Source organism: Xenopus laevis, chromosome 1L, assembly GCF_017654675.1.
Source record: "Xenopus laevis strain J_2021 chromosome 1L, Xenopus_laevis_v10.1, whole genome shotgun sequence".
In the NCBI taxonomy this organism is placed as follows: domain Eukaryota; kingdom Metazoa; phylum Chordata; class Amphibia; order Anura; family Pipidae; genus Xenopus; species Xenopus laevis.
Genome location: NC_054371.1, coordinates 137,959,001 through 137,980,529, shown reverse-complemented (window position 1 = coordinate 137,980,529; position 21,529 = coordinate 137,959,001). Strand labels below are relative to the sequence as shown.

The 21,529-nt window shown below is 39.0% G+C and overlaps 1 protein-coding gene across 1 annotated transcript in view; it reads right to left on the bottom strand.

Annotated features, from left to right (window-relative positions):
• The window catches only part of glis3.L (GLIS family zinc finger 3 L homeolog), a 216,129-nt gene that overhangs the window by 139,561 nt on the left and 55,039 nt on the right, over positions 1-21,529 (bottom strand). Inside the window, exon 4 of the mRNA XM_018258381.2 lies at positions 19,636-20,737. Within this exon, the coding sequence (XP_018113870.1) occupies positions 19,636-20,737 (1,102 nt within the window). The remainder of the gene's footprint in view (positions 1-19,635; positions 20,738-21,529) is intronic.

Genomic DNA, 21,529 nt, shown 5'->3' with positions numbered 1-21,529 from the left:
AGCCAGAACGGTTCAACAGAACCCTGCTTAACATGCTGGGGACTTTGGCTGAAGAAAAAAAGGCACAATGGAGCAGGTATATAGCAGCTGTTGTCCACGCCTATAATAGTACCAGAAATGACACCACAGGATTTTCCCCATATTTCTTAATGTTTGGAAGGGAAGCCCGATTGCCAGTTGATGTTGTTTTTGGGGTAACAGCGGATGACACTCCAGTAACATCACACCAAGGGTACATTGAGCGCCTCAAGCACAACTTACAAAAAGCATATGAACAGGCACAGGCTGCTGCGGCAAATAGACAAGACCAGAATAAAAAGCAATATGACCGAAGTATGAAGTTCCATGATCTGCAGCCTGGTGACCGGGTGCTGTTACGGAATTTGGGTATTCCTGGGAAGCATAAGTTGGCCAACCGCTGGGGATCCCAGCCTTACATTGTTTGTACGCAGCTACCTAACATCCCAGTATATCAGATACGGCCTGAGGGGAGAACCGGGCCCATCAAGACTTGGCACCGCAACCACCTTATGCCAATAGGTGAAAAAGTTAGGGTGTTGAAGCTTCCAGATGCAAAACCCACTACCAATCGGCCTAGGTGTTCTAGAAGACAGCAAGGCCTTCCAGCTGAGACACCCACAGCAAACGTCAAAGAAACAGAAGTTTCAGTGGAAATTGAAAGTGATGATGACTGGGGTCTGGATTATTTCTTCACAGATCAGAATAAAGAATGTAGCCCCAGTTTTGGTTCAGAGGTTTCAAGCAATCTAAGTGTGGATGCTAATGAGTTTATTCCCAATGCTGCAATTACACCCGAGCCAAGATCAGATGAGACATCACAGCAGGAGCAGCTGGAGACAGTGGTCACAGCTAACATGGAGGAAATTTCTCCTGTACCAACTCCAGAGACCAGGGATTGTACCGAGACTCTTGAAAGGCCCTGCAGGCCACAACGAACAGTTAGACCTCCTCAGAGACTGACATATGATATCCTGGGAACAAGTCACAATCAGATGGTGCCCACTGTTCGAAAGGCTACCATCGCCCATGTTCCCTGTGTGCTGATGCCCAATGGTGACACCCCAGCCCATAAAACATACAAAAATGGTATGCCATGGTGGAAAAGATTGTTCAGTAAATGAGATGTTTCTGTTGCACTGTATATTTTTATGTTAACATGTATATTGCCATGCTTTATTCTCTGTCTGCATATTGTTACATATGTTCCGAAATGCTGTCACGAGGACGTGACATTTATAAAGAGGGGGGTGAGTGTAGCACACGTAATATTTGCACCTGTAAGACTGCTGGGTAATGTAGTCCCCCCCCGTGCCTTCCACTACAGTACAGAGGAACTAGTTAATGCTTCAGACTGCAGTAAGGAAGGGATTTTCTCCAGCCAATGATAAAGGAGACAGTCTGTGCCCTGCCCTCTCAGCCAGGAACAGGAAGAGGAACCAGGGCCTGAAACAGGGGGAGGAGAGACCAGCCAGCACGGAGAGATGTGCTGAGAGATCTAGAGACTGGGTTTGTGTTCCAGCCTGCTGAGTGACCAGCCAGAGAGAGAGAGACTGCTATTAACCTGCAAGGGGAGAACACTGCAGTGTGCAGCCTGCTTGAAGCTGTGTGCTGCTGTTCCCTGGAGGAAGTTTTGTTCTCAGCACCATTGTGATCCAGGAGTACAACAGTCAGCCATCTTGATAAGGAGAAAGCCACAGTGTGGAGAAAAGCAAGGTTCCTTGTCAACTGTAAGTTATTAACCCTTGTGCTACCAGTTTAAGGAACTTTGGGAGTTATAAAACAGACATTATCCTGCTAGTCCATTGGAGGGTGAGACATATTGTGCAAGGAGAGCTGACAGCATTGCACCATCTATACCCTTACCAAGGGACACATCACCAGTTCTTTTATTGTGGTTACATCCAGGGAGATAATTCAGTTGCACAGTTCAGCAGCAACCTAAGAGCAACCTAAGGTGGAATTTGCCATTCATTTAGACTGCTGTGCTATTTGCAGCCCATCCAGTTCTTTCAACTCCGTAAGGGGGCCCCCCATCGGTACACAACTGTTTCAGGACTTAGGTGTGCACACCAGGGTTTGAAGGGTCTTACAGGGGTTGTCTTTGTTAAATTGTCATATTTACTACAGTGTTAGCAGAGTACTAATTGTCATATTATTGTTTTATTTCTAACCAATCATCTCTTACAGCTGCAGCTGTTTAATAAAGTCAGGTTGTGCCTGTTGCACTGCCATCTTGTGTGCCTGGTTACTGGGGCCCTGGGGTGTCACCTGGTTAAGAAAAGCAGACTCATATAGACTACTGCCAACACCTACGGGTGCGCTACATGTGTTTAAGGAAATTTTGGTTGCAGCACTCTGCAATGGACAGCAACATACAGATGAAGCCACTTGGATTTGTGAGATAAATGCGTCATGACTCATGGTTAATTGAAGAAACTGCGTTATCTAAAGTCATCTTAACTCATTTAATGCATTTAACCTTTCCATTAGCATACCAAAGCACCATTGTGAACAATGGTGAATGCCTTAATTAGATGGGATGTTGTGACGCAGTTTTCTGTGTTAAATGAGATAAATGGGATATCTGTGTTTAGTTATTCTGTGTCAAACAGACAAACCAAAGTGGCTGCATCTGTAGTATGCTGTAAAAATGTTAATTATTAGCTTATAAAGGAGTCTAAGGGAGAAGGCCTTCCCTTTATTTGGCGCTTTCTGTATAACGGGTTTCCAGATAACGGATCCCATACCTATATAAAACAATCACAGCCGCTCCAGACTCCCACAGAAGTTTAGTAATTAGTAATTCCTATTAAGCATTATAAACTTAAATAGCACACTTTAACGCAGTACTGATTTTGTATTTTGATGACATTTTTTTTAAATGCATATAATATTGTCATTTTAAGTTCAATTTATGCATGTGGGCGAAGGGTAGGACTTTCTATGACATAAATCATAGTGAGTAGGTGGTAGTAAACCCCATTGCTCCATTATTTTCTGACATAGTTTTCTACTAAGCACACGGAAAGAATTACTGGAGTAGTGCAGTGTAGTGCAGTCCCTGAGTGGTACCAGCACCCCTCTGCACTATTCCAGTAAGAAGTCTTTACCAGTCACTGGCTGCACAGTAAGTTACCACATTTCTCTGCGAGCCCTGCTAGTGCAGCTTGTTGGTGTTTTTTTTAACTGTCTAAAGGACAAAGTGACAAAAGTTAGCTCTCTGTGATTTTTATCAATCCCAGTTATTACTAATGAGACTTTTCTGCTGCAAATTATAGGCAGTGATTCTTCTTAAAATACTGCTTTTTTAAGTAAATTGTGTAGGGGAACAGAGAGTTTGAGTTGAAAGGGGCAAAAATTTCATGAATTAATTTTAAAAACAAATGCAAACTTTGGGAAATGCTGCTGGCCTAGAGCCCAGTTATCATTGGTCCATAATCATCCTAAAATCCCACAGAAAGAACATACCAGCAGCAGGATGCCTGTGCATGTGTAAAGCCGCAATAAAACAGGACTCTGTTCTTTAAAACAGCTTAATACAAGTGGGGATACACATGCTGTATGCAAGGTAACAATACAGTAGAACCTTTTAAGACTGACAAAACAAAAAAGTCCTATAAACAGCCACATACAGCTACCAACCTGCTGTTGTACATTCTTACAAGTGTCTATCACCTTCAAAGGACTTATACTTTGCTGCTTCCGGATCCATATATTATAAACAGAAGCCACACCAATGCTTTGATGTTCTACAAAGTTGAATTAACTCAAAGTTTGACCATGTTCCATTAAAACATTCAGCAGAACCCCAAAAAAGAAAAATAGCTGCTAATCAGAGTAATTCATTCTGATATCAACAAGATATTCCATTTATTGAACATTAGACACAAACAGCATAATATAGAACATAAACTTGACAAATGTTTTACAATTTCTAGTTTTCAAAAGTTGCAGGACTTGTTTAATTGAATCTCCTGTTACTTGAATCACCAATTGTTCCCTGACAAACATATCTGCCTATGCAAGTGTATTAAAAGAGGAATCTCAGATATTTTATTTTCCTTTTTGCTTGATTGCTCTAAGTTGTAATGCTATGCTACAGTTTTGCTTCAGGGTCTAAGAGCAATTTGTAGAATGTCACCTACTTTGTATGAGGTGAAAATAAGTGATAAACAGAAACATAATGCTAGTTCTGTAATAAACCAGTTTTTTTTAATAAAACTGTAAAAAAGACTTTTTTAAAAAAAATATTAAACTATGGAAGGAAAAAAACGTGGAAGGCACAAATTTGGAATTAAGGAAAGTATCATGTTGGAGCAAGACAAAATAATTGCACCCCTATTATGGCCTAGGAATAACCTACACCTTCACAGTGTTTAACCCTTTAAGTGCCAGCAGAATTTCACATTTTGGTTACGCGAAATGCCAGCCGTTTTTAAGCATTTTGTGCTCTCTCACTTTAGGGGCATTTTCTAAGGGGAAACCTATAGTTTACCTAGGAAAACTATACATTGTTTTTTTCGGTAGAAACTGAGCTTTCTAAATCTGCCTGAGTTTTCATGTATTTCCACCTGTGTAAAAAAATTTATAGTGCTAAATACCAAAAAAAATGAAAAATTACCATTTTTCATCGTATATCAATTTATACCAGAAAAATATTTCATTTTACAGATGAAAATCCAACTGATTTGGAAAGCCTTATGTCTCTCGAACGTGCCAATACCAGATATGTTTAGTTTTAGGGAGATTTAGGACTTCTGTACAGCAAAAACTCCCAGCAGTATATTACTGAATTTTGAAAGCACTAAGGCAGAAAATGGCATGCTTTAGATTCCAAGGCAAAAAATCCTGAAACCATAGGTTTACCCCAGAAAAGCACCTGCAATATGATTGCCAGGGGTCCACTGAACAGTTTGATACCCATTATGCATAGGTTTACCAAAGTATCTGGCATTTAGAGACACCAATATGAAGTTAGCACATCCAAATTGTTCAGGACTTTACTTCAGCTACTGAGAAATCAACACATTGACTGCATTTTTTGTGGGGTAAAAACACAGAAATATATATTTACCCCCCAAACCCATATATTTTTGGAAAGTACACATTCTACTGAATCTAAAATGGGTACCCATGCCTTTCTGCTCCAAACTACTGAGTCGCAAGGCTTTCCCAAAATTGTCGGTTTTGGTGAAATATCTGAAAATTGCCTTAAACCTTCAACTTCCCAGCACCATATCACCCATGTATCATTACGTACTAAGAAAAAGCACCCTAAATATGATTGCCAGGGTTCCTCTGAACATTTTGGTGGCCATTGTTCACAAGTTTACCAAAGTATCTGGCATTTAGAGGCCCCAAAATGAAGTTAGCGCATACAAACAGTCCCGTGGGTAACTTCAGCTAATGAAAAATCAACACATTGACTGCATTTTTGTGGGGTAAAAACACAGAAATATATGTTTATCCCCCAAAACCCATATATTTTTGGAAAGTACACATTCTACCGAATCTAAAATGGGTACCCATGCCTTTCTGGTCCAAACTACTGAGTCGCAAGGCTTTCCCACAATTGTCGGTTTTGGGTGAAATATCTGAAAATTGCCTCAAAGCTTCAACTTCTCAGCACCATATCACCCATGTATCGTTACGCACCAAGAAAAAACACCCTAAATAAGATTGCCAGGGTTCCTCCAAACAGTTTGGTGGCCATTGTTCATAGGTTTACCAAAGTATCTGGCAGTTAGAGGCCTCAAAATGAAGTTAGCGCATACAAATAGTCCTGTGGGTAACTTCATCTCATGAGAAATCAACACATTGACTGCATTTTTGTGGGGTAAAAACACAGAAATATATGTTTACCCCCCAAACCCATACATTTTTGGAAAGTACACATTCTACTGAATCTAAAATAGGTACCCATACCTTTCTGCTCCAAACTACTGAGTCGCAAGGCTTTCCCAAAATTGTCGGTTTTGGTGAAATATCTGAAAATTGCCTCAAACCTTCAACTTCCCAGCACCATATCACCCATGTATCATTATGTATCACAAAAAAGCACCCAAATTGTGATTGCCAGGGGTCCTCCAAACAGTTTGGTGCCCACTGTGCATAGGTTTACCAAAGTATCTGGCATTTAGAGGCCCCAAAATGAAGTTAGCGCATACAAATTGTCCTGTGGGTAACTTCATCTAATGAAAAATCAACACATTGACTGCATTTTTGTGGGGTAAAAACACAGAAATATATGTTTACCCCCCAAAACCCATATATTTTTGGAAAGTACACATTCTACAGAATCTAAAATGGGTACCCATGCCTTTCTGCTCCAAACTACTGAGTCGCAAGGCTTTCCCACAATTGTTGGTTTTGGTGAAATATCTGAAAATTGCCTCCAAGCTTCAACTTCTCAGCACCATATCACCCATGTATCGTTACGCACCAAAAAAAAGCACCCTAAATATGATTGCCAGGGTTCCTCCGAACAGTTTGGTGGCCATTGTTCATAGGTTTACCAAAGTATCTGGCATTTAGAGGCCTCAAAATGAAGTTAGCGCATACAAATAGTCCTGTGGGTAACTTCATCTAATGAAAAATCAACACATTGACTGCATTTTTGTGGGGTAAAAACACAGAAATATATGTTTACCCCCCAAACCCATACATTTTTGGAAAGTACACATTCTACTGAATCTAAAATGGGTACCCATACCTTTCTGCTCCAAACTACTGAGTCGCAAGGCTTTCCCAAAATTGTCGGTTTTGGTGAAATATCTGAAAATTGCCTCAAAGCTTCAACTTCTCAGCACCATATCACCCATGTATCGTTACGCACCAAAAAAAGGCACTCTAAATATGATTGCCAGGGTTCCTCCGAACAGTTTGGTGGCCATTGTTCATAGGTGTACCAAAGTATCTGGCAGTTAGAGGCCCCAAAATGAAGTTAGCGCATACAAATAGTCCTGTGGGTAACTTCAGCTAATGAAAGATCAACACATTGACTGCATTTTTGTGGGGTAAAAACACAGAAATATATGTTTACCCCCCAAACCCATACATTTTTGGAAAGTACACATTCTACAGAATCTAAAATGGGTACCCATGCCTTATTGCTCCAAACTACTGAGTCGCAAGGCTTTCCCAAAATTGATGGTTTTTGTGAAATATCTGAAAATTGCCTCAATGCTTCAACTTTCCAGCATCATATCGCCCATGTATCATTACGTATCACAAAAAAGCACCCAAATTGTGATTGCCAGGGGTCCTCCAAACAGTTTGGTGCCCACTGTGCATAGGTTTACCAAAGTATCTGGCATTTAGAGGCCCCAAAATGAAGTTAGAGCATACAAATTGTCCTGTGGGTAAATTCAGCTAATGAAAAATCAACACATTGACTGCATTTTTGTGGGGTAAAAACACAGAAATATATGTTTACCCCCCCAAACCCATATATTTTTGGAAAGTACACATTATACAGAATCTAAAATGGGTACCCATGCCTTTCTGCCCCAAACTACTGAGTCGCAAGGCTTTGCCAAATTTGGCGGTTTTGGTAAAATATTCTGAAAATTGCCTCAAAGCTTCAACTTTCCAGCATCGTATTGTCCATGTATCATTACCAGCATAAAGCATCCTAAATATAAACATAGGGGTCTACTAAACAGTTTGATGCCCAATGTGCATAGATATACCAAACTATGTGGCACACAGAGACCCCCAAATGACAATATGTATAGACATTTTCACGGCTGACACGCTGGCTGCTGCAATATAACCACCCGGTGTGTGTATTATGCGACATTAGACCACCTAACAGTACAGAGACCCCAGAAAACCATATATTTTCAGAAAGTACACATTCTGACGAATCCAATATGGGTAAATAAGTGTTTCTACTGCAAACTGCCAAACTGCAAAGCAATGCTGAACATAACGGTTTTTATCAAATTTCTGAAAATCGTCACAAAGCTTGAATTTTACCCCATTATATGCCCCACATTTCATAACTTATCAGCATAAAACATCCTAAATATGAACGCCAGGGGTCTACTAAATACTTTGATGCCCAATATGCATAGATATACCAAACTATGTGGCGCACAGAGACCCCCAAATGACAATAGTGTATATACATTTTCACGGCTGACGCAAGCTGGCTGCTGCAATATAAGCACCCGGTGTGTGTAATATGCGACATTAGACCCCCCTAACAGTACAGAGATCCCAGAAAACCATATATTTTCAGAAAGTACATATTCTGACGAATCCAATATGGGTAAATATGTGTTCCTACTGCAAACTGCCAAACTGCAAAGCAATGCTGAACGTAACGGTTTTCATCAAATTTCTGAAAATCGTCACAAAGCTTGAATTTTACCCCATTATATGCCCCACATTTCGTAACTTATCAGCATAAAACATCCGAAATATGAGCGCCAGGGGTCTACTGAACACTTTGATGCCCAATATGCATAGATATACCAAACTATGTGGCGCACAGAGACCCCCAAATGACAATATGTATAGACATTTTCACGGCTGACGCGCTGGCTGCAGCAATATAACCACCCGGTTTGTGTATTATGCGACATTAGACCACCTAACAGTACAGAGACCCCAGAAAACCATATATTTTCAGAAAGTACACATTCTGACGAATCCAATATGGGTAAATAAGTGTTTCTACTGCAAACTGCCAAACTGCAAAGCAATGCTGAACATAACGGTTTTTATCAAATTTCTGAAAATCGTCACAAAGCTTGAATTTTACCCCATTATATGCCCCACATTTCATAACTTATCAGCATAAAACATCCTGAATATGAATGCCAGGGGTCTACTACACACTTTGATGCCCAATATGCATAGATATACCAAACTATGTGGCGCACAGAGACCCCCAAATGACAACAGTGTATATACATTTTCACGGCTGACGCGCGCTGGCTGCTGCAATATAAGCACCCGGTGTGTGTAATATGCGACATTAGACCCCCCTAACAGTACAGAGACCCCAGAAAACCATATATTTTCAGAAAGTACACATTCTGACGAATCCAATATGGGTAAATATGTGTTCCTACTGCAAACTGTCAAACTGCAAAGCAATGCTGAACGTAACGGTTTTTATCAAATTTCTGAAAATCGTCACAAAGCTTGAATTTTACCCCATTATATGCCCCACATTTCGTAACTTATCAGCATAAAATATCCTAAATATGAGCGCCAGGGGTCTACTGAACACTTTGATGCCCAATATGCATAGATATACCAAACTATGTGGCGCACAGAGACCCCCAAATGACAATATGTATAGACATTTTCACGGCTGACGCGCTGGCTGCAGCAATATAACCACCCATTGTGTGTATTATGCGACATTAGACCACCTAACAGTACAGAGACCCCAGAAAACCATATATTTTCAGAAAGTACACATTCTGACGAATCCAATATGGGTAAATAAGTGTTTCTACTGCAAACTGCCAAACTGCAAAGCAATGCTGAACATAACGGTTTTTATCAAATTTCTGAAAATCGTCACAAAGCTTGAATTTTACCCCATTATATGCCCCACATTTCGTAACTTATCAGCATAAAACATCCTGAATATGAACGCCAGGGGTCTACTGAACACTTTGATGCCCAATATGCATAGATATACCAAACTATGTGGCGCACAGAGACCCCCAAATGACAATAGTGTATAGACATTTTCACGGCTGACGCGCTGGCTGCTGCAATATAAGCACCCGGTGTGTGTATTATGCGACATTAGACCACCTAACAGTACAGAGACCCCAGAAAACCATATATTTTCAGAAAGTACACATTTTGACGAATCCAATATGGGTAAATAAGTGTTTCTACTGCAAACTGCCAAACTGCAAAGCAATGCTGAACGTAACGTTTTTTATCAAATTTCTGAAAATCGTCACAAAGCTTGAATTTTACCCCATTATATGCCCCACATTTCGTAGCTTATCAGCATAAAACATCCTAAATATGAGCGCCAGGGGTCTACTGAACACTTTGATGCCCAATATGCATAGATATACTAAAGTATGTGGCGCACAGAGACCCCCATATGACAATATGTATAGACATTTTCACAGCTGACGCGCTGGCTGCTGCAATATAAGCACCTGTTGTGTGTATTATGCGACATTAGACCCCCCCTAACAGTACAGAGACCCCAGAAAACCATATATTTTCAGAAAGTACACATTCTGACGAATCCAAAATGGGTAAATAAGTGTTTCTACTGCAAACTGCCAAACTGCAAAGCAATGCTGAACATAACGGTTTTTATCAAATTTCTGAAAATCGTCACAAAGCTTGAATTTTACCCCATTATGTGCCCCACATTTCGTAACGTATCAGCATAAAACATCCTAAATATGAACGACAGGGGTCTACTGAACACTTTGATGCCCAATATGCATAGATATACCAAACTATGTGGCGCACAGAGACCCACAAATGGATATATAGTAGATAAAATTTACATAGGCAAAACAAACTAACACAGAACAGTGTGAAATGCAAATAAATCACCAAAAACTAATAAAACCACAAAAATCAATGCTTTTTTTTTTCACACTAGTGTAATCGGCCACCAGAATTACCGTTTGAATATTTTAGCTGGGCCAAATCGATTATATGGACAGAAACAAGTGAACAACACAAATGCAGAGCTGAAAATGCAATAAAATGGCTAATAATTCAATAAAATGTCTAAAAATGCACCAAAATACCCAAAATTGCAATATAACCAGCAAAATAACATACAAAAGCTATTGCACAGTACGGTTAGCGAATACGCTATTCGGAACGGCAATAAAACATTTTTTTTAGCCCAAAAAGAGACGATGCGATAAGAAAAAAAAAAGCCATATATGTACATATGCGTGTGCACAACGGGTAAATTGCATGTTATTTGCACGTGTGCGCGTGTGCAAGTGTACATGGGTGCTGTGAGTGTGTGTGACCCCCCCAATCCCCAAAAATCTATGTGTGAGTGTGTGTAAGTGTGAATGTAAGTGTATATTACTGTAATAAGTGTGTGTTGGTGTGTTTGTGTGTGTAAATGTTACACTTACCTGGGGTACATGCTTCAGATCGTTGATAAAGGGTCCCACGCAGCAGATCTCCAGCTCCAACGGTCAGCAGCCATGGGGGGGCGGAGCTGGGCGGAAGTGCAGTGCAGGCAGCAGCAGGACGCATAGGAAACGCGTCCCTGCTGCTGCTTTGGGGCCCCTGGGCGATCGCGCCCCAGGGGCCACACGATCCCCTGCTCTGCTCGTTGTCTAGGGGCAGGGGATCGTGAAGGAACGGAGCGAGCGGCTCTAACAGCCGCTCCTCCGCTCGCAAACCCGGAAGTGCTGCAGAACGTAGAATCTACGATCTGTGGCACTTTGGTCCTTTGATCCACAGAACGTAGATTCTACGTTCTGTGGCACTTAAAGGGTTAATATGAAAATACAATATTAAAGGAATTGTACAGTGTAAAAATAAAAACTGTGTAAATAGGTAGCCTGTGCAAAATATAAAATGTTTCTAATATAGTTAGTTAGCCAAAAATGTAATGTATAAAGGCTGGAGTGATTTGATGTATAACATGTCAGTGAGAACACTACTTCCTGCTTTTCAGCTCTCTTGGTTTACACTGACTGGTTACCCTGGCTACCAGGCAGTAACCAATCAGAGACTTGAGGGGGTGCACAGTCTATCTATTTACACAGTTTTTATTTTCACACTGAACTGTTCCTTTAATGTGGCCATATTAAATTCAGTATACCAAGACATGTCTCCAGAGCAACAATACTATTGATGAGGCCTGGACTGGAAATCTGTGGATTCTGGCAAAAACAAGAAGGGCTGCTGATGCAAGACAGTCAGTATTTAGTGGGCTTGTGGGGGGCTGATTGGGCCTCTGTGTACTTTGAATGCCAGGGCCTATTTTGGCTCCCAGCTTATTCCTGATTGGTATGTGTCTATACATCTTATATTAATAGTATCCTGTAAAACAGAATTGTTTCATAGCCAATCAACATGACTGAACCTTATTTCATGACCCTTACATTCAGCTTATCCTTCATGGTGGCTTCCTCTCCCAAGTGCTCCCCCGTCTGCTCATGGGAGATGAAAGAATGTTGCAAGTTTGACTAGACTTAGGACACAGCATGACATTTTACGAATGCATTAGAATGTATGATTGGAGCATTGGTACTATTTACTCATATGTATTTATGTAAACCATGCAGAAATACTAGGGGGCGGATTTAAGGGTCGAATAGAAAGTTCGAATTTGACTATTTGCTACTTAAAACATGCTGAGTTAATGTACAAGTCACTGGGAGAGATCCAGTGACCATTTTGAAGCTATTAGCCTTCCTGACTTCAGGGTTTTTTTCGGAGAAAAAACTCTATTCGAGTTTAGTCAAATTTGATTCGAGTTTTAGGTCAGTAATATTCATTCGAGTTTTAGATATTCAATTTTTTTAAAATAAATTAATAAATTAATAAATTAATAATTTTATTAAATAACCCCCCAAATCAAAGTTAGAGTATATTCGAATTTATTCGAGTTAAAAAAAACTCACATGAATTCGAAAATTCGACCTTTGATAAATGTGCCTCTAGGTATTGGCAGTGGTGGAAATGAATATGTATTAAAGGAGACCCGTCACCCACACATAGAAATCTGTAAAAAGTCCTTTTCATATTAAACATGAAATTCAATTTTTTTTTATTTTTTATTAAAACTTCCCTACCTGTTATAAACTTGTTTTAATGTCTCAGCTGTCAATCATATATTTCCTGCCCCTAGAGGTGGAGCAGGAAATTACTTTCACTTTCCATTTTGCACTTCCTAGATAAACCTGTATTCCTCACATTCCCTGTCACCTCCCTCCATCTAATTGTGTATCAAGTGCCTGGGCATGGGCATCAAGTTCCCCATTGCGGCACATAAACAAGATTTTGGCATGATGCCTTATCCTGCTTTTTTGTAATTGTGAATTTCAATCATAAAATCAGATTGATTTCTTAAGGTGACAGGTCCACTTCAAGGCAATGAACCCCCTTTAGATACACATTTTTTATTCTTCCTTGTATTATATGTATATCACAAATGGCAACTACTGCCTAATATTAACAGTAATATAATAACAGTAAAGATTCATTAGTGCACTTATTTTTGTTACATAAAGCATGAAAGTTAATTTACTGAATAATTAAGTGAAAAATAAAGAAAAGAAAGGAGTATCTTTTTATAATAAGTCCTAATAACTCACTGTAAGCTAGTTTATTGAACACTGGGGAACACTGTTCATAGATATGTCTCGTTTGGCTTATAAACTGCATAAGATTATCTTTTTTCTTGTTTCTGTTACTCACCATGCAAACGCAACAAAAGCTGGAGGTCTGGATTGCTCTTTGTTACAGAGAAAGAAATGGCACTTTTTTCTCTTAAAGGGGAATGAATATGAAAATAAAGAAATAATATGAGCCATATCTCACGGAAATAAGAAACTTTCTTATGGAAAAAAACATTTGCACTGTTTCTAAAATAATCAAGTTTATCTTCACTATCCCCTTCTCAGCAAGCTTTCTACATGTCAGTTTTTCTGAAGGACAGCTAGACTTAATGCATTATTGGTCTAAGCTCCCTTTGTCTTGATAATGTATTAGAGTAAAACAATTCTGAAACAGAGCCTGCAAAGAATAACATGATTATTAAAGAAACAGTACAGAATGTTAAATATATGATATTCAGAAAATGTGCTATTTCCACAAGATAAAGTTTATATTACACTTTTGTTTTTAGGATAGTTCTTCTTTAACTAATACAGACATATAAAAATGAAATACGACATGATGCATAAGCAGTTAATCATTGAGGCATAATAATAACAAGGCACTGGCATGGGCTGCTATGACAGACTAATTTTATTTACATTGTCCTAAACCTGTCTCGTAATCAGTACTTTACGTTCTTAAACTCAGCTCACATGTAAGCAGATCATGGTGACCCAGACAATAAAAAAACCCACAAGCGCATGCCAGCTCCGTCTGAATATGTCTAATACAGACATGCAGGAGAGTCGCCATAGATGAAACTGATAAACACCTTAGTGTGCAAAACACATAGAGACATTCAATAGCTCCGTTCATACATAAGACTTGTACAAACAGATGGTGAAGAACTCATTGTTACTCTATGTAACCACTTTTGTTCCTAATTGCCATCAAACAAATACGTCAAACAAGTTCCAACAAGTGCGGCTGAATCACTTGAAAAGAGCTATCAGGTCACAGGACTGAAATTTTGTCACACTGATTACCTAAAGCCACTGTAAAGAAATCCTTGCATGTTAGCTGGTTTTCCTCTGAACAATGGTAGCCTTGTCTTAAAATAAGGTGACGATTCCTAATTAAAATCAATGATTTTATTGTGCCACTGATAAGCCTGTTTGCATAGCTATGCTCTCAACGCAACAGTTGGACGTTACCAGGAACATATTATCGTAAGCTAGCATCTTAGGCCTTGAACTATGGCATTGCTGTTGTTTACTCTCTATGATCCTTGGGGTAATGTTGAAAGTTTTCAGCAGTAAAGACAAGCAGAACCAACCAATTTCACTCTTTTTGAATACATTTATGGAAATGTACTGAAAGTGCCCAAACTGTCATTTTTTCCTGGAGCTCCTGCCAGCCCATGGCTTGAGGACAGCATCCAATGAGAAATAAGCTGTTAAAACAATTGTTTGTATTGAGCTTGCTTTTTTATGAACAGATGGGGAATATTAAATTATTATGGGCAGCAAAACAACCCTATAAAAGGAAATTCTTCTCATTTCATATTTTATAAACTTTTCTCTGCAATGCAAAACATTTTTTTTCATGGTCTTTAAAACATTTTAATAAACTAATTTACTTAATTTCTGATGGAGATCCCAGCATAATGAATGGTAATAGTATGCTTCCAGGCAAGGTTCTAGCCTTTGTTTCTATTTCGTTTTATATTCCCGGCAAACCTCAGATTCTCTCCTTTATTGCCCATGCTGTTCTTGATTTTTTTAAGCTGGTGCCTAAAAACTCCAGTTTTTAGGCTTGTGACATGGATAAGGCAATAACTGGATAGCTATGTAAATCTCACAGACACAGTTCACTTTGACTTAAACTCTTGTGACCTTTGCATACGTCAGTAATGGCCTCTTTCTGCCTTCTCTGTTTCTATTTCGTTTTATATTCCCGGCAAACCTCAGATTCTCTCCTTTATTGCCCATGCTGTTCTTGATTGGGTTTTTTTAAGCTGGTGCCTAAAAACTCCAGTTTTTAGGCTTGTGACATGGATAAGGCAATAACTGGATAGCTATGTAAATCTCACAGACACAGTTCACTTTGACTTAAACTCTTGTGACCTTTGCATATGTCAGTAATGGCCTCTTTCTGCCTTCTCTGTAATTACCTTCAACTTCCTACCTACTATACTTTACCACTCTGCTAACCTTTAATAATATACACCATACACAGTGTAAGATTTGTGGGAAGCACAATACTTATAGGTTCAGATTTGCCTCTCTGATATTCTCAATAAATCACATTGTGCATATGTATTCACTAACACCAAATAGGATAAAATCCCATACTTTGAACAACAAACCATCTCCAATGAAAATATGGCACAGCACCAATGGGCACGCAGTTGCATAAACACTGATTTAACTGAAACATGTATCACCTGAAACAAAATAGTAATGCAGTATGGGTAAATGCAGTATGAGTAAATAAACGTTTAAGGGGAGACATGTAGTAAAGGTCACAAGCTTTTCACAAACTCTAGTAAGCAACAGCAATCAATCAGCTGGTAGCATTTATTGGGGACCTTTTTAATGGCAACATTTTATAGATTGCTATGGGTTTCTAGACCGGGGCAAAACTATGACTTTCATTTCAGTGCCAAAATTGTCTCTATTGTGAAATTAGCTTGGTTTGCAGTAAAACTGCCATGCCATGTTTGACTCCCCTCCCCCCATGTTACAAGTAATGAATTAAAAAAACAGGTTACTGACAATTTAGTCCTAATTGATCCTAATATCAATGATTATATAATCTGCTACATAATCAATGTTTATCTTTACTTTTTACTCTGAAAAATATGTAAACCATTTACCTATTGAAGACACATTACTGCAGAAGTAACAATATTGTAAATTGTCACATTGACCTCTGTGCTGTAAAATTTGCTTCTGATTTCTTCTTCAGCATAATGGCAAGCACCTGAACAGGAAATACAGCATGCAAGCACAGGAGAATACACAAACCACTCGGGGGGGGGGGTTACTCATCAAAGGTTGAGTGTTCGAGTTTTTTTTTTTACCTCGAAAGAACTTGAATGAACACAAAACTCGAATGGTTTCTTATTTAAGAGAAAACTTGAATGGGAAAAACTGATTCTGTAAGTTCAATTCCCAAAATCCGAAAACTCAAACTGATCAACTTTTCGGTGAGAAAAAATAATTTGAGTTGTTAGGCAAAACCCTCTGAAAAAAACTCTAACAATAAGCAGGCTGTTAACATTTTCAAATGGTTCAAGGGAACTCTGCTATTGACTCCTACATGACCTTGACAGGTTTAAGGTGGTGTGTTTTCAAATTTGAGCTATTTCCAGGGTCGTGGTATAATAAATCTCAAATATTTGAGTTTTTTTTTTTTTAAATAAACTCAAATAATTCGAGTTTTTGAACCCGAAATTTGAGTTTTGACCAGAAAATACAACTAGAAAACTAGAATTTTCATGGAAAGCACAACTTGAACCTTAATACATCTGCCCCTTAATAGTCATTGTCAATATGATGCATAAGGACAGAAAAGAGAGAAAAGAATTCTTAAAATTATTGAGAACCCCTGCCATTTTATTGTCCGTCCATATAAGAAGTGTTTGGTTAACATTATTATTTGTATTCTGTATTTATAACGTACAAACATCTACAGACAAAGTTTTGTTATTAATATTTGACTTCTTTGCAATGAAGCTAACATCCATGCTAAGAGACACACAAACAAACTGGGGGCAATGTCTCAAGAACCCAATTAACCTACCAGTATAATTAAAGGAGTGTAAGTAAAATCCCACATAAATACAGGTAAAACTATGTATTAGACAGTGGCCTGGTCACAGGGGCGCTTTGCCAATGAGGCGAGTTGAGGCTCTCCCTCAGGCTGCAGCGCCCCACTAGGTACCAGGGGCAGGAAAAATGCCGCTCCTGGTACTTTTTTTTCATACCGGAAATTCGGCTCTTCTAGCACAGAGAGCGCAGTTAGGCTCTCGGCGCTAGCATCCTGGCCCTCTCTGCCACCCTCGTGGACCCCCCTGGACCCCCTCAGGCGCAAAAAGGTAAGCGCACGGGGGAGGGGGGGCGGCAGAAACTGCTGCTGCCTCAGGCAGCGGAGGGGCCAGGATCACCCCTGCCTGTTCATAGTAAAACACAAGACACCAGCGCTGCGAGGCAGCAGTGCTAACCACTATACCACAAAAAAAAACTGTAATTGAAGACATACAAATCTAAACTAAACACAAGGGTCACCTTATGCAAGCTGTTTTGTTGGAAACAACCTTTAGAGGAAACCTTCTGTTGGTTTGCCTTTTTGTTGGAACCAACTCATACACGCAATTCAGTTTTTTGGGTTGACCTCATGCAACATGGTTAGAATAAGAACTGACTGATATAACACGTAAGAATATTAGATGTTGCATTGGGGTTCCATGACATGCATGACATGTATGATCATTTCCAGGGGGTTACATTATTCTGTTTGCATGTATGTGCAGTACCAAAAGTTTGAATGGATTGAATTTAAAGTTACAACTCTGCACATTTCTGTTTTGACTGTTGGCTGTGTAAATTAGCAGGCAGAAATGTATGCAAAACAAGTCATCAAATTTTGTCATCCAACAAAATCTGACAAACTACTTTGCTCATACAAGAGGGATCTAAAATTCCAGGCTTGAAGAGCAAAATTAACAGTCAGTTATGCAAAGGCTGCTTGTAACTTAATGTTTAAGCTGGAACGCCCTTAGTATTTCTAAAAACAAATTGCAATGAAACATTTATCACAATCTGCTACTAATTTAAACAACTACAAGCAGCTAGCACAGCAAGCTTCTTTAAACATAAAACTCAATATGTTCTCCTGGGCAGCGAAAGTGAAAACATTGTAGCATACACCCCACTGCTAAATTAAGTTTGAGGTACGTGTTTGGATTTTTTTGGCAGGTATTCTTTTTCCAGGGCCATCACAGTCACATCTGGAGAGGATTTCACTGCTGCCTTCATGATTCTTGAGTGACTGTCAATCACACGCTTTTCACTGAGCTTCATCTCCTCTTCGTTTTTCGTCATGTGTCTTATGTGTTTGAGAGACCCTTAAGTCTCATGGGTTATGAAGTCCTGATGCATTTGATATTTACCAGATGTTGTTAAAGCTGCATAATTTTCACTTCTGACAGATGAAGATGATATTATAGAGGACTTTATTTATTTAATCATACCAAGCATATCAGATGAAAGGGAAAATGTATATTTTTGATCTACCTACAGTTTGCAAGAAAAGAAAATCGTAGAATGAACTGCTAAATATTTGAAGACTGGACAGGTATTATGAAAACCAGGCAGACATCTCTTCTTTCAATTGGACAACAATTCACAACATTTTATAAAGATGCTATGGCTAGCCATTATCTATACGTAGGGTTGGAACACAGCCTAATTGAGCAAGACTTTTGAGTCAAACCTTTACTACCTCAGCCACAGAAGTTACAAGATATGTATGTGTATAAAGCACTCTTTTTACAGTAAAACTACTTCCACTTCTATGTCTTAACTAAGCTTTATATTTCACAATATCACGATACCTAAAAGTTGCTGAAGTTTTGTATCTCATTTTTAATTGACTATTTTTTATAGCTTTCACTTATAGGCTTCTGTACTCCTGGCGACACTATGCTATAGCATTTATATAAATGAAAACAATGACTGGACGGGTGGCTGGCTGTTCATTTCTCACATCAGTGTGTCAGCAGAAAATTATATTTATAAGGGACTAAAGCACTCTGTGTAATGCGGCCAGACAGGCAAGTATTTTTTTGCCGATCAACTTCTGATTAAACTGTAAAATTCCTGGTGCATATGTGGGCCCCACTTGCAGGGAGAATATCTGAACTCCATGTAGACAGAGTCTAGTTAGAAAAAGACTCAGGGCACCTGCAATGCAAAACTTCCATACCATCCACTCTGCATCAAAAGACTAGAACATCACAGCACACATGCTACTGTAAAGTAAAAAATAAAAAACCCATGGCAATCAAACCTATACAATATGTAAAAACTAATGCAAACATTTTTTAATGTTACTTAAATACGCTCTCATTAAAATCATCTTAAAAATGTCAGTTCATATCACAGCAAAAAATGATAACTCTATTGCGAAGTTAAAATATTAAACATCTTATTCTAAATATCCTAAATAAAAACCTCATTTGACTTGTCACAAAATGATCAATACAATTAAAATGGCCACATTAATTTGTGCATTTCTAAAACTTACCGTACACTTGTTTGGTTTCTCCCCTGAGTGGACACGCATGTGAATGAGAAGTTTATATCGGGCATTAAAGGGCTTGTATCTTCTAGGGCATCCAGCCCAAAAACAGGCAAAGTCTTCACCTTTTCTCTGATCTATGTGAACTTTCTCTATGTGCCGTACAAGTTCCTCCTGTTGTTCATACATTGCACTACAATCAATCCATCTGCAACAGTGCTTACCATTGAAATCATCAATCTCACCCTCCTCTTCTAGCAAAGGCACCGGATCAGTCGGTGGAAGGGAAAGTCGGTGGGACTGATTTAGGAGGTCATGTTGATGCATGTGCTGATGGGCATGGTAAGGAGGAGGAGGGCCTTGATGAGAAGGGAGAGCTGGAAGAGGAGTCTGAGTAGCCATGCCTCCTGAATAGTCCTCCACTCTTTCACTTTTTAAGACACCCATTGACTGGCTGTCAGTAACACCAATGCCATGCCTAACCACCATGTTGTTCATGGGATCAGACTGCAAATTATTTTGTTCCAGCTGTTGCATACGCTGATATTCTGTAGTAACATTCTCAGGGAGTGAGATGTTGTCAGTGGTGGCAAGAAGACTTCTCTGAGAATTTGATCCAGCACATGATGGAGGAATACAACTACCTCTCACACCCAAGAAGTGTCCATACACTTCAGGTTGGGGGGAAATGTTTGCTGGAGAGGCCCTTGAACCATTGATGTAAGCAACTAAAGATGTTGGAGAAGTGCGAATTATTGTATTGAAGTCAATACCAATACCATCAGACAGTGGAGAGAGAGAAAGTGCTCTTTTTTTCGATCGTGCTGAATGGGACCTGTTGGAAGAATGTCTGGGACTGGGATAAGGAGAAGAGTTGTTCTCCAAGCCAAAAAGATAAGAGGGCAATGAGTTTGTGACACTGTTACTGGACATAGATGTTCCTGGGGGAATACTAAGAATATCTCCAGGATCATTACTGTTCTGGGAACCATGATTTGATGGAAGGATCCTGTAACCATGAGACCATTCTTGTTTTACACTCATTGTTGAATGACTCTCGGTTAAGCTTAAAGTGGTGGAGGCGAGAGACTCACGAGACATAAGAGATCTAGAAAAAAAGAATATATATTTAAGAGATTATTTTTAAGTGTTATAAATCTGTCAGAGTTAAAACATGTTTTGTTTGCCAATTGAATTATACATTGTTTGGTTACATTATACAGTGCTAGATTCTCATGAATTACAATACATATTAAATTTAAAAAATGGCACAGAGAACATTTCTACACAATGGGTGATGTTATGCTTTGTTAGCTGCTAATAATGGATGTCTAGTAAAATTAATCATTGTACTATACAGAAGGTCTATAATGCAATCTTTAACTCAATCAGGAGATACACTATAACACCAACGAATGAAAGTTGCTGCACATCTGAATTTTACATTAAGGGGGTTACTTATCAATATGTTGTCAGGCAGATGGTGTTTTATCTGTAGCATTGCCTTAAATGTATCATCCTGTCTTGTATTTCACTGTAAATATAGAGTAAAAACAATAAATCTAAAAGAATTTTGAAAAATCTAAAAGGGCTACCAACACATTTTAACTTGTCATTATGCCATGATCTTTGCAATGGCCATGGTTTATGCATAACTGTTTTTTGTGGGTTGGAGCTTAACTGGCAATGGCCTAAAGAACTTGACATCAGCTTGCTGCCTGTTGTGACATCTGATCTGTTATATGGGCTTTTCCTTCAGTCTTTCAGCCTACCATTTACTCATCTCTATTTATTTTATTCTCTCTTTAAATCATTTATTGAACACAATTTACTCCTGGTTTGTCAAATCTAACATATGTACGACAGGTTACCAAGCACATAGGCTCCTATCTGACAATCA